The 15,000-nt window shown below is 39.3% G+C and overlaps 1 protein-coding gene across 3 annotated transcripts in view; it reads right to left on the bottom strand.

Moving 5' to 3' along the window:
• Window positions 1–177: 177 nt before the first annotated feature.
• Window positions 178–15,000, bottom strand: part of LOC115221760 (fibroblast growth factor receptor 2) — a 47,606-nt gene continuing 32,783 nt past the window's right edge. For all 3 annotated transcript variants that reach the window (XM_036511049.1, XM_029791979.2, XM_036511050.1), the window contains 6 exons: window positions 12,673–12,939; window positions 10,085–10,237; window positions 7,942–7,957; window positions 3,889–4,103; window positions 1,916–1,963; window positions 178–488 (listed from right to left, as the gene is read on the bottom strand). In XM_036511049.1, coding sequence (XP_036366942.1) covers window positions 403–488; window positions 1,916–1,963; window positions 3,889–4,103; window positions 7,942–7,957; window positions 10,085–10,237; window positions 12,673–12,939 — 785 coding nt within the window. In that variant the 3' untranslated portion in view covers window positions 178–402. The remainder of the gene's footprint in view (window positions 489–1,915; window positions 1,964–3,888; window positions 4,104–7,941; window positions 7,958–10,084; window positions 10,238–12,672; window positions 12,940–15,000) is intronic.

Below are 15,000 nucleotides of genomic sequence, written 5' to 3'. Positions count from 1 at the left end.
TTTGCTTCAAGGGGGTTAGTGTCGGTGCTAGGAAACGAACTGCCAACCTGTCACCTCATTGCCTGGTGACATATCATACCTATATATATATATATATATATATATATACACACACATATATATATATATATGTATCTATATAGATATATATGTATCTGTATATATATATATATATATATATATGTATGTATATACACACTATAAGTATATATAAACATGCACACATATATGAGAAGAGTTATTTCCTTCTGTCATCTCTGACTTCTCCGTTCTTTCCATGACACACATCACAAATAACTATAATACAAAACCATATAGCTGTCACACATCTCTTTTGTCCGTATGATAATTGCAGGCGTCATGTGCTTGCCAAGAACATGGCTATCACCGTTAAACATCAGGTTACGGCAGAAGTGTGCTGCTGGATGACTTTCGTGCTGGTTCTGTCAGTCGGAAACAGCTCTCTCCTGGTTCTTCGTATAGTAAATCTACAAGTAGGGTAAAAAAAAAAAAAACATATATATATATATAGGCATAGGAGTGGCTGTGTGGTAAGTGGCTTGCTTACGAACCACATGGTTCCTGGTTCAGTCCCACTGCATGGCATCTTGGGCAAGTGTCTATTGGTCTCTTTTGCCGAACTGCTAAGTAACGGGGACGTAAACACCAACACCAGTTGTTAAGCAGTGGTGGGGGACAAAGACACACACACATACACATGGACACACACATATATATATATACACACACACACACACATATATATATATATACACACACACACATGGACACATGTATATATACATATATATATATACACACATATATATATATATACACACACACACATATATATGTATACACACACATGGACACATATACACACACACACATACACACATAACAGGCTTCTTTCAGTTTCCATCTACCAAATTCACTCACAAGGCTTTGCTTGGGCCAAGGCTATAGTAGAAGACACTTGCCCAAGGTGCCATGCACTGGAGCTAAACCAGGAACTATTGAGTAAAAAAGCAGTTGAAAGCTGTTTCTATTTTTTCTAGCAAATATTTACACACAATTATTTATAACTTACATAACAAAAATCCCCACCATTATAAACAAATTATTTCCGGCCTTTTTCGTTCTGGTTTTAATAGGCATGTCATTATTTCTCTGAAATTTTAAACAGTTAAAGAGTCAAGGATTGGTTTCCATAATTCACACACACACAGGGAAATTTTTATATTGGAAAAACCCTTTTCAGGTTTGATGCTGGTGTTAATGTATTTCACTAAATGACTAATTAATACACACATCATCATCATCATCATCATCTGTTTTCCTCACTGGCTTTTCGTTGGACTGCTGGACAGGAGCTGGCAAGCCAGAGGATTACACCTAGCTCTACATGTGTGTGGGTGTGTGTACAAACATGTGAGTGAGTACATATGTATATACGTAGGTATATGCGTATATATATATGTGTGTGTGTGAGTGTGTATGTGTTTCATTAAACTCATGACTATTCTTTTATTCTTTCATTTCTTTCAGTCATTTGACTGCTGCCATACTGAAGCACTGCTTTTTAGTAGAACAAATCGACCCCAGGACTTATTTAGTAGACGGAAACTGAAAGAAGCTCGTCGTGTGTGTATATGTTTGTGAGTCTGTGTTTGTTCCCCCCAACATCGCTTGACAACTGATGGTGGTGTGTTTATGTCCCCGTAACTTAGTGGTTTGGCACAAGACACTGATAGAATAAGTACTAGGCTTCAAAAGAATAAGTCCTGGGGTCGATTTGCTTGACGAAAGGCGGTGCTCCAGTATGGCCACAGTCAAATAAATGACTGAAACAAGTGAAAGAGTATAAAAGAGAAATCTCCCAAATGAAATTGTTGATAAGGAATGTACCAACCTTCTGACTTGTCGTCACTGCAATTTTCATCCACCAATTCTAAATAATCTACAAAAGAAGAAAATAGAAAACAATTAAACGGAGATAGAGAAATGTATTGATGGCAGTCACTGAGGTTGTGCTTTGTCCACTTCACCTAAAAAGGACAGGATTAATGAGTTAGGATTACCCCTTTCATTACCAACCTGGCTGAAACCAGCTCTGGCTCTGAGTACAAATGTCTTGTTTTCCTAAGTTTTGAATTAAAATCTTCCACCAAACCTTAGTCACAATTTATGTTACTAACACTAGCTTATTTTACTAAATTCTTTGTTATAATCAAAGTAATTGAAAGAAGCACAGAACATCTCAAAATAAATACTGTAACAAAAGGGTTAAAATATATAATAGAGAAACAATTCTTAACCCTTTTGATACCACCCTGGCTGAAAAACTGGCTCTGGCTCTGTTGTACAAATGTCTTGTTTTCATAAGTTTTGAATTAAAATCTTCCACCAAACCTTAGTCACAATTTATGTTCCTAACATTAGCTGAATGATAACTAAGTTATCATCTCAAAATAAATACAGTAACGAAAGGGTTAATATGGACAGATATAAACAATGGCCCTCTCCTTGATTGCCTTACCTTCAGATCCAGTTGTGTAGATTTGTATCATGTCTGAGAGTGATTTCTAAATGGGACTTATCATGCATGAATTGTGTTACCCTTGAGGACCCTTATGGCGTGGAACACCTGTGACTCTCTGTGGTTCCTATTATGGCCCAGAGCACTTGTTGGTGTTCTTGTGACCTGGGTCACTTGTGGTTCTGTGAATTCTTTTATGGCCTGGAACTCTTTTGGATTTCTGTGGATCCTCTTATGGCCTGAGTCATTTGTGGATTTCTGTAGCTCCTCTTATGGTCTGGGTCACTTGTGGCTCTCTGTGGTTCCTCTTATAGCTTAGGTTACCTGAGGCTCTCTATGGTTCCTCGTACAGCCAGGGATACTTGTGATTCTCTGTAGGTTCTCTTACAGCCTGGAACACTTGTGGTTCTCTTTGGTTCCTCTAATGGCCTGGAACAAAGTTTGGTAGTAATATCCATTTAAGTATAAAGTGGGTTGTCATAATCCTTTGAGGGACAGATAAAATATTTTGCAGTATTTAGTTATGATACTTAATGTTCTGAGTTCAAATCACAGCAAAATCAGCCAAAGTGAACTAAAGGAAGTACCAGTCAAATATAGAGTCTTTTGAATCAATTCTATTCTCACTCAGATCTAAAGTCTTGTACTTATCATCACAGTTCTAGGACAGCACTCTTTGCCCTATTAGATGACATCTGGTGTACCACAGGGATCTGTTCTTGGCCCTTTTATTTGTTGCATATGTTAATGACATAGATGCCAACTTAAAGAATGCCACAGTGCTGAAATATGCAGATGACATCAAGCTGTACCTCAAAATAAAGAGGTCAAATCCTGTACACTATAGATCTCTATTGCAAGCAGACCTGGACGCAATGCAGCAGTGGATCATGGACTGGCAATTCAAGCTGGCTGTGGACAAATGTAAGCATTTTTTCACGCTGAGAGTTGCTGAAGCATGGAACAAACTGCCGGCATCAGTTGTTAGTTGTCGGAGCACTGCATCCTTCAAAACTTCCATGCTTCCTGAGATTCGCCAACACTACACCTGATTTTCTCCCCTCCATACACACACAAGCATGTATCTGACTCATACATTGTTCACTTCCCAGACTTTTTTACATTACTGCATGTGCTTTATACGCACTTTTGACAAGTTGTGGTGCACCTGAGCACTGTATACAATACTTTCATTATTATTATTATTATCATATATTAGCACACCGGACGAAATGCTCAGCAGTATTTCACCCATCGCTACATTCTGAGTTCAAATTCCGCTAAGGTCGACTTTACCTTTCATCCTTTCGGGGTTGATAAATTGAAAAAGACAAGGCAGTACATACCGGCATGTGTTGTAGAAGTATTAACATAGGGGTGTTCAGATTTTCCTGGGATGTTTGGTAATCTACTGTTCTTTGCTCGAGTTGGTAAGGGGCCTTCCCCCTGAGCGGCAGCTGGGTTAGCTGTCCTTATGGAAGATTGGGTGACTTTTACTGTTACTTGAGGGTGGACTCTGTCTTCAGAACGTGACAATGCAGATAGTGGCAGGTTTGGCAGTCTTAAAACACAGAAGAAATATTGGCAAATGTGAATGTGTGTATATATGCCTGTTATTCTGTATATATATACATACATATATATTATATTGTCTATAATATATACATACATATATAATATATATTGTCTATAAACGATCGTAATTCAAAACTTTTAAACTGTCATATATACATATATATATATATAATAGAAATATTAAAATTACTAAGTCTCTCTAAAAGAGATTACAGCAGCGTTACTGGAAATTAATTGTTATCGCCATATTAATATGGCAGTCTTATAGATATAAGACTAAAGCTGTCGCTGATTAGCTCCATGAGGCCATCGCCTTAAGCTAGCTATTTGACACACAAACTGTGTCCATTATAACCTTCGAACATATATATATATATATTATATATATATATTTATGCTTATACATATTTACATATATTTTTATACATATTTATATTGATTTATTTATATATTTTTAATACAATTATTTTTTACACGTGTATATCTTTCTGAGGAGTTTTGATATTGATTTCCTAATTTTAATAATAATATATTATTAAAAAAAAAAATATATATATATATATATAATCATCATCATCGTTTAACGTCCGTTTTCCGTGCTAGCATGGGTTGGACGGTTTGACCGGGGTCTGGGAAGGCAGGAGGCTGCACCAGGCTCCAGTCTGATCTGGCAGTGTTTCTACAGCTGGATGCCCTTCCTAACGCCATCCTAACGCCTAACGTATAATATTATAATATATACATATATATATATATAATCATCATCATCGTTTAACGTCCGTTTTCCGTGCTAGCATGGGTTGGACGGTTTGACCGGGGTCTGGGAAGGCAGGAGGCTGCACCAGGCTCCAGTCTGATCTGGCAGTGTTTCTACAGCTGGATGCCCTTCCTAACGCCATCCTAACGCCTAACGTATAATATTATAATATATACATATATATATACATAGAGTGAGAGAGAGGTAGACAGATAATAATATATGTGTGTGTATGAATACATTTGTGAATATATGTATATATGTATGTATGTATGTGTATATTTGTAAGTATACGTATATAATATATCGATATGTACATTGAAGAAATACATGTCTGCTAGTGTTCCTGGTTTTCACTGACACCACTTCCAGGTGCTTGAGAGATTGACAACATCTTAGGATACTGAAAATAACACTTATTTACTCACACTCACACAGACATGCATACATACATACACCACATCATCATCATCATCATCATCATGAACACTTACTGTTTGTTCTCCATGCTGGTGTGCATGGGACATTTTGACAGGATCCTGCAAGCTGCAGGCCTGCATTGGACTACAGTATCTGTTTTGGCATTGTTGTTATAGCTGGATGCCCTTCCTGATGCCAGCTGCTTTACTTTACATCGTGTACTGAGTGCTTTCCTGGTGCATGACCTTCAAACTTGGGCCTCTGAGACCTTTGGAGACATGCTATACTTGAGAAGACTTGGCAAGCCAAGTGAGACCATAACCGTGGCCTATGCCAGTGCAGCATAACCAGTCCATTTAAGAGTACCCTTTAATCATTGGGCAATAAACTGCGCTTGCGAAGACTTGTTGAGGCAAGTGAAATTGTTGTCGTGGCCAATGACAGTACTGCCTGATTGGTCCTGTGCTGGTGATACCTAAAAAGCACCGTTCAAGTGTGGTCAATGCCAGTGCCTCCTGACTGGTCCTGTGTCGGTGGTATGTTAAAAGCACCATTCGAGTGTGGCCGATGCCAGTGTTGCCTGATGGCTTCCGTGCCGGTGACATGTAAAAAAAAACCATTCGAGCATGATTGATGCCAGTGCCGGCTAACTGGTCCTGTGCCAGTGGCACATAAAAAGCATAATTTGATTGTGGTTGATACCAGTACCGCCTGACTGGCCCCCATGCCGGTGGCATGTAAAAAGCACCCACTACACTCTTGGAGTGGTTGGCATTAGGAAGGGCATCCATCTGTGGATTGGAGCCTGGTACAGCCTTCTGGCTTGCCAGCCCAATGTCAAACCGTCCAACCCATGCGAGCATGGAAAGCGGATGTTAAACAACGATGATGATATACATATACATACTTCTTTTATCATATATATATGTATGTATGTATATATGTGTGTGTGCGTGTATATATGTAGATATATACATACATATATGTACTGTGCCTGGCCCCCGTGCCGTTGGCACGAAAAAATCACCATCCATTCATGGCCGTTGCAAGCCTCGCCTGGCCCCCGTGCCATTGGCATGTAAAAGCACCATCCGCTCGTGTCCGTTGCCAGCCTCGCCTGGCCCCCGTGCCGGTAGCACGTAAAAGCACCATCCGTTCGTGTCCGTTGCCAGCCTCGCCTGGCCCCCGTGCCGGTGGCACGTAAAAACACCATCCGTTCATGGCCATTTGCCAGCTCTGTCTGGCACCTGTGCAGGTGGCACGTAAAAAGCACCCACTACACTCACGGAGTGGTTGGCGTTAGGAAGGGCATCCAGCCGTAGAAACACTGCCAAATCTGACTGGGCCTGATGAAGCCTTCCGGCTTCACAGACCCCATGGAAAACGGACGCTAAATGATGATGATGATGATGATATATATATATATGAAAAAAGAAAATTAATTACTTCACTGGTAGTTCTAATCAGTTTAATTTATTATTTTTTCATTTTTTAATAATATAAATTTTACACTTTAGTTCTTAGATCTAGTAAGTTCCTTATTAACTTGGGTGGGGAGATTTTTTAATTTATTTGGGTGGTGAGATATATATATGTATGTATAAAGTTTTGTTACTAGCTACAGAAACAGTGTTAGTTCAAATTAGCAACCTGTGTATATCATACTTAAAGCATATATATACTGTTGAAAGCCTTCTGAACTGTGGTATTCATCTCAGGAAAACTCCTAGACATACAGAGCTGGGTGATTTTTGCTTGCTGCTGATCTATTTCTGTCTAATTTTAACACTATACATCCGTAAGAGATACTTTCTTGAGATGAATACTGCTGTTTAGAAAGCTTTTAGTTTGATATACAGATCGCTAATATATATATATATACATATATACACACACACACATAGTGTTTTAATATTTCACGTAGGTATTGTGAGGCTAATACCCCCCTCTCTCTGTGTATCTCTCTCTCTCTCTCTCTCTTTCTCTCTCTCTCTCCGTATATTATATATGTGTGTGTGTTTGTACATATATATATGTATTTATACTTACGTGTGTGTATATATATATATATATCACACAGGTATGTATAAATACATATATATACACATGTATGTATACATGCACATACATGTATATATATATATATATATATACACACGTATGTATAAATATATATATACACACACACATATGTATACATACACAGGCACACATATACCTATATATATATATATATATATACGCACACATATATACATATATACACACCACCTATATGGTTACACATAGATGTACAGGCACAGAAGATATTTCAGTAAAACAAAATCTTTTCAAACGGTAAACTTGACCATTTATATTCTTAAGTAGAACAGCCATTTCATCAATTACTGAGATACAGTGAAGTAAAACAAAGCTGGAGAGAGAGAGAGAGAGAGAGAGAGTGTGGTAGAAAAGAATAAAACAGAGACAGAGAGAGTAAGCAGCAGAAGCATGCACATACATAGAGAGAGAGAGAGGGAGGGAGGGAGAGAGCATTATGTTTAGGCATCTAAACTCCATGATTTGTGTGTGGGTGGGAATTTGACAGTTGAGTCTTCTATTTTGTGTTGTTTATCATTGTTCGTTAATTAAAAACATTTTTACTTACCGTCTTTTGCAGCTTCCTATGAAATAGAAAAAAATGTCAAGGTGAAATTATTTTGAATAACTGAAGTTTGCAATAACAACAATGATAATGATGATAATAATAATAATAATAATAATAATTGGGAATGCATACAATTGCGAGAAACAAAGAAAATTTGAAGAAAGAAGGAAAATAATAATAATAATAATAAAATGCCCTGATGCAGTACCAGGCAATGGCTCTCATGGCTTCTGATCTTAACTGATTGGCAGTGTTAACATGTACATTGTTTTGTCTTTGTATAAAAGATGGGCTACAGCAAATATTCTGCTCAATACCACAGATTTGCTTGTCAATTGTTTGACCTTAACCAGTTGAGCATGTCCCTTAGTGGCTGACGATATGTGCATCTCTGATCACGAGCAGAAGTAGTGGGGGAGCATCATAGCCATGTGTTGAGAGGAGTCTGTTTGGGGGTTTGGATAATTCACCTCTGGAAACATGGGTGTTTCTTCAACATCCTTAAACAAACCTTATTCAGGGACCTTTTGAGCAGGATGGGTTACTCGACCAGAAGAAAATTCTAACTGGGCCCCACCTGCAAGGTCATGTGCTGTTTATCACCATGTCACACACATGGCTGTGATGCATGTGCCTGGTGTACCCTTATCAGACGAGTAGTCATGATGGGTATACTGGGCTTCGTATATTTTACCCCAGTGTCACTTTGATGGCAGGCACTGCTCTCTCACTCAATAATGATAATAATAATAATAATAATAATAATAATAATAATAATAATAATCCTGAAGGCCTGAAATTTGGGGGAGGAGTAAGTCAGTTACATCAGCTCCAATCCTGGACTAGTTTCTTGATTTATCGACCCCAAAAGGACGAGAGACAAAGTCGACCTTGGTGGAGTTTAAATTCAGAACAATAATAATAATCCTTTCAACTATTGGATTTTTGTGGGGAGGGGGACAGTCGATTATATCGACCCCAGTGCGTAACTGGTACTTATTTTATTGACCCTGAAAGGATGAAAGGCAAAGTTGACCACGGCGGAATTTGAACTCAGAATGTAAGCGACAGACGAAATACTGCTAAGCATTTCACCCAGTGTGCTAATGACACTGCCAGCTTGCCACCTTAATTATAATAATAATAATAATAATAATAATGATGATGAAAATAATAATAATAATAATAATCATTGTTTAAGATCTGCCTTCCATGCTGCTATGGGTTGGACAGTTTGACAGGAGCCTTACCAGACTTCTGTGTTTGTTTTGGTCTGGTTTTTAAAGCTGCATGCCTTTCCTGACACCAACCACCCAGCAGGGTGTACAGAGTACTTTTTACATGGCACCAGCACAGGTAAGGTCAGTTTTGGCATGGTTTTTTTACAGCTGGATGCCCTTCCAAATGCCAACCAGTTTACAGTGTGGACTGGATGCGTTTTGTGTAGCATCAGCACTGGCAAGGTCACCAAGTAACTTGCAAGACAATGATCCTTTGTGAGGGGAGAGGGCATCAGATGATGAAAGGTTATAGTGAGAAAGAAACCTGTGTCTTGCTGTAGAGAAGGCACAACGTTATTCAGCCGGAGAGGGACAGAGAGAGAGAGAGGTCAGGAATGAGGATAGAAGCAAGTGTGCTGCAGTAAAGGAGATGGGTACCCAACCCAAGGGAAGAGCAGGAGAGAGATGGTGGCAAAGTTCTGGGCATGCTCACAAGGGACTGGGATCAGAATATAAATAGGATGGTCAAGTAAAAGAGGAGAGTGAGAGATGGTGGCAAATGCCAGAGGAAAAGAAGAGATGTAGTTTGGTTTTTTTGGGGGTAGGGTGTGTGAAATGTTTTCTTGCTACGTGTAGGTGAACACACAGCGCTTCTAGAACTCAGTTTTGTTGACGTGGGCAGGTCTTCTCAAGAACCTCACACCGCCAGGTTTCTTTCAGTGTCTGTCTATCAAATACCAAATCCACTCCCAAGGCTTTGGTTGGCATGAAGCTATAGTAGAAGATACTTGCCTAAGGTGCCATGCAGTGGGACTGAACCCAGAACCATGTGTTTGGGAAGCAAACTTCTTAACCACACAGCCACTATTGCATAATACGTTTGGAAAAAAAAAGAAATAGATCTCTCAATCTGTTGTACTTACGAGACTTCAAGGGAATGGTGCGGTAAATGTAATGTAGAACTAGTACCAGCAGAACGAAGAGAAGCAAGAATATCAGAATGCAGAAGATGAGCAAAGCATTTAGTATTGGAGCAGCAGTGACATCTTCGTGAACTTCAGCCGGGGCAGGTAGAACTGTGTGGAAGGAAATTGAAAGAAAGCATTTGGAGTTCAGTAAATAAAACGTTTTGGGTTTCAATACCAGGTAAAAAAAAATCAAAATCGATAAAAAATCAATGGAAATTGTAGTTGTGATACCAGTGCCGGTGGCACGTAAAAGAACCGTCCGAATGTGGCCGTTGCCAGCGCCGCCTCGACTGGCCTTCGTGCCGGTGGCATGTAAAAAGCACCAACCGATCGTGGCCGATGCCAGCCTCGCCTTGACTGGCTTCTGTGCTGGTGGCATGTAAAAAGCATGCACCAACCAATCGTGGCTGTTGCCAGCCTCACCTGGCACCCATGCTGGTGGCATGTAAAAAGCACCAACCGATCGTGGCCGATGCCAGCGCCGCCTTGACTGGCTTCTGTGCCGGTGGCATGTAAAAAGCACCAACCGATCGTGGCCGTTGCCAGTCTCGCCTGGCACCTGTGCCGTTAACATGTAAAAAGCACCCACTACACTCACGGAGTGGTTGGCATTAGGAAGGGCATCCAGCTGTAGAAACACTGCTAGATCAGACTGGAGCCTGGTGCAGCCTTCTGGTTTCCCAGACCCCGGTCAAACCATGCTAGCATGTAAAGCGGACGTTGAACAATGATGATGTTGTAAAAAGACCCCCATAACTAAGTGGGTGTATATGGTGGTGGTGGGGTGGGGTATTCATAGGCTGTATCTTGTCTTATGTAATTTTCTTCATGCATGAATTGTCTTATTTCCACAACCAAAGTATATATATGGAGGATTTTGACCGATAGCTGAACAGTCAGAGGGAGAGAGCATACGTGTGGTTTTAATCACATGGAATCTGACCAGCTTCAAACCACTGCCCTCCTTTCTAAAATCTCCATGTTGTTTGTAAAATATAACGTGTCTTGAATGGCACAACAATGCAGGGTGGACTATAATAACTCGTTATAATTTAATTATCCATAATCTGATATAATAACAATATTTCGGAATACAAAAATTCCTTCTTCAGATATCGCTAGGAGTTGATCGAGTCACTGCTATAATCGGTTTTCCAATGGTTACTGAAATTTTTTTTTTCCGGAAGCATCTCTGCAATGGCCTCACGAAGCTCCTTCCAGAATTCCACATGAGAAGTGCATAAGGGCGGCCATGTCTCAAGCCCGTGTGTGTTGGGACATCGACAGCGCTGCTTTTAAGTTGTATATTATACGTGCAGTTATCAAAAATGAACCTACACGCATCCAGATGTTGCAAAATAATACACTGATTGCCAACCTCCAGCCTGTTGTTAATTCGGGTCCCTAGTCCGTCCATGTTGTTGATGTTATTTAGTCTCAGAAAAGTCAACTCATTTCTACAGAACTGGAGCAACGTGAAATAAAGTGCCTTGCTCAAGAACACAACACACAGCTCGGTCCAGGAATCAAACTCACTACCTCGTGATTGTAAGCCCAATAACCTAACCATTGAGCCATCTGCCTTCACACCTTAGATGAGAGATAATATAAAGACACCAAGCAGTGCTGCTCAACCATTTTTCACCTATGGACCCTTTTGATTCTTATTCTACTGAAATGGACCCTCCTGGCCATCAAATGATTAAAAAAATCATATTACATTTTCATAATTAAATATTATCAGGAACTATATAAACAAATCTTTTAAATATTTTGAGTATTGCAGAAGTATTGGGTTGTCCGGAAAGTTCGTGCCGATTTTTAAAGGAAAGAAAAAGGTCAATAAATACTTGCCATTACATTTTTAATCAACCAAATATGAACCATTTTGTTGCACAATGCGTCTCCATCTTTCCTTTAACTTGAAAATACCCTCTTCTCAGAATTGAGGTGGTTTCATGGCAAAGAATTCATCAAGGTATCTTTTTTACGTCATCCAAGGAATTAAAATTTTTACCATTAAGACTATTCTGCAGAGACCTGAATAAGTGGAAATCTGAAGGAGCAATATCTGGTGAATATGGAGGGTGGGGTAACACATCCCAGCCGAGCTGCAGCAATTTTTGTCTGGTTCCCAAAGCATTAAGTGCCGAAAATGAACTTTCTTATCTTCCATTTTAAAGGGTTACAGAATTAACAAAGGTTATAGGAACTTAAAACCTTCTTCCACGGAAAGATAGCTTAAACTGTGCTCTAAATGGAGGTGTAGTCAAATCCTATTTTATGGACTCAACCATGTTCTAAAATAAGTCGAAAGGTAAGCTACTATAAATCGGCATGAACTTTCCGGACAACCCAATATAATAGATTTATTGCACATAAATTTTAACAACAAAATCTTATATGGACCCTGGTTGAAAATCACTGATCAAGACTGAGATTCTTCTTATGGGACCCACATACAGCTTTTAGAGTTTTAAAACAATGCAAGAGGGCCCATTGTGTTTTTAGGCCCCACTGGTCAAAATATCCAAATATTTCACCTTTTCTCTCCTCTTCTTTTACATGAAGACCAACAGCAGCAGATGTTCTACCAATTGCATTCCACATGGTGCAAATATAAATTCCAGTCCCTTTTAAAGAAACGTTGTTGAGAATGAACAATTCCTTTGCATCTTTCTCCCAAGAACTTCCACTTTTCGTCCACGTTTTATTCACAGCTGGTCGACCGTTCCCTTTACAGACAAGAGCCACTCTGCCACCAGCAACAACACTGGATGGAACTGCATAAGCAATCAGATTATCTAAATCTGCAGAAGAAGGAATAATTAATAAATTAATCAATCAATAAATCAGGTATTTAAAAATTTTATCTTCGCATCACCTTAATACCTGTTCCTAAGTTTGACATAAAGTTACACATTTTTAATATTAGTTTCAAATTTTGGCTCAAGGCCAGCAATTTTAGGGAAGGAGTAAGTCAATCACATTGACCCCAGTGTTCAACTGGTACCTGTTTTATCAGTCCCAAAAAAATGAAAGGCAAAGTTGACCTCAGCAGAATTTGAACTCAGAATATAAAGGCAGACGAAATACCTATTTCTTTACTACCCACAAGGGGCTAAACACAAATAGGACAAACAAGGACAGACAAACAGATTAAGTCGATTATATCGACCCCAGTGCATAGCTGGTACTTAATTTATCGACCCCGAAAGGATGAAAGGCAAAGTTGACCTTGGCAGAATTTGAACTCAGAACGCAGTGAAATAGGCGAAATACCTATTTCTTTACTACCCACAAGGGGCTAAACACAGAGAGGACAAACAAGGACAGACAAACGGATTAAGTCGATTATATCGACCCCAGTGCATAACTGGTACTTAATTTATTGACCCCAAAAGGATGAAAGGCAAAGTCGACCTTGGCAGAATTTGAACTCAGAACGTAAAGACAGACGAAATACCACTAAGCATTTCACCCAGCGTGCTAACGTTTCTGCCAGATCACCACCTTTAAGCATTTTGTCTGGCATGTTAATGATTCTGCCATATGTAATATTGCAGGTTTATAATTCAAAATTAAGCACAACAGGGTACTGTCTGATGCTCTACTTATTCTACTAGCCACCTGCCTAAATATTTCTTGAATATTAAAATTTGGTAACAGGTAGCTCATTGTTACCACACACACATTGCAAGACTGGTGTCTATTTTATGGACTTTAGATAAGTAAAAGGGTAAAGACCTTCTTCGGACATGAATGACCATGGGATTGCACTGAGAAAGTTCTCCTCCAAGGTACAAGTCTGGGCAAGGTTGTTTATAGAAGACCAGAAGTCGCCCACGCATACCAATCTCTCCTCTCCATGCCATCAATGTTATCCAAAGGAGAGGCAAAGGGGCCGATACAGCTGGGCACCAATGATGCCACAACTCATTTCTACAGAACTGGAGCATTGTGAAATAAAGTGTCTTGCTCAAGAACACAACACACAGCCCGGTCCAGGAATCAAACTCACTACCTCATGATTGTATGCCCAATAATCTAACCATTGAGCCATCCGCCTTCACACCTTAGATGAGAGATAATATAAATACTGGTGATAGGTGGTGATCACCAAAATTTACGACCAAAATGGTAGCTTGACTTCTTCATCAAGACAGCTTTGGCAGACTGAAAAATTCTGCGTGAAATTCAACAGGATTTGAAAAAACAGTGACAATGTTTGAATATTCACACAATATATCACATGAACTTGTATGCCAGAAAAATACAGTAGAAATGGAATCACCTAAATACAACAAGGAATTATTTATTTCAGGTTTGTTACCAAGACTACATCTAGAAAAGTGTCACTCAAATGATAGGTATGAATTCACTCACACTTCAGACCCTGATTCACAGAAGTGCTGTCTTTTCTTTCTACCACTTCTATCTCATTAGCTTAACCCTTTCGTTACTGTATTTATTTTGAGATGCTCTGTGTTTCTTTCAATTATAATAATAATAATAATGAAATTATTGTATAGAGTGCTCAGGTGCACCACAACTTGTCAGAAAGTGCGTATAAAGTGTATGCAGTAATGTACAAATGTCTGGGAAGCGAACAATGTATGAGTCAGATACATGCTTGTGTGTGTATGGAGGGGAGAAAATCAGGTGTCATGTTGGCGAATCTCAGAAAGCATGGAAGTTTTGAAGGATGCAGTGCTCCGACAACTAACAACTGATGCCGGCAGTTTGTTCCATGCTTCAGCAACTCTTAGCGTGAAAAAATGTTTTCTAAAGTCATGGGAGCTGTGCTGCTTTCTGACTTTGTAAACATGTCCACGGGTGTTAGACAGGTGGAGTTATATTTTAAATATAAC

The sequence above is a fragment of the Octopus sinensis genome, linkage group LG18 (assembly GCF_006345805.1).
Source record: "Octopus sinensis linkage group LG18, ASM634580v1, whole genome shotgun sequence".
Classification (NCBI taxonomy): domain Eukaryota; kingdom Metazoa; phylum Mollusca; class Cephalopoda; order Octopoda; family Octopodidae; genus Octopus; species Octopus sinensis.
This window is presented reverse-complemented; position numbering and strand designations above follow the sequence as displayed.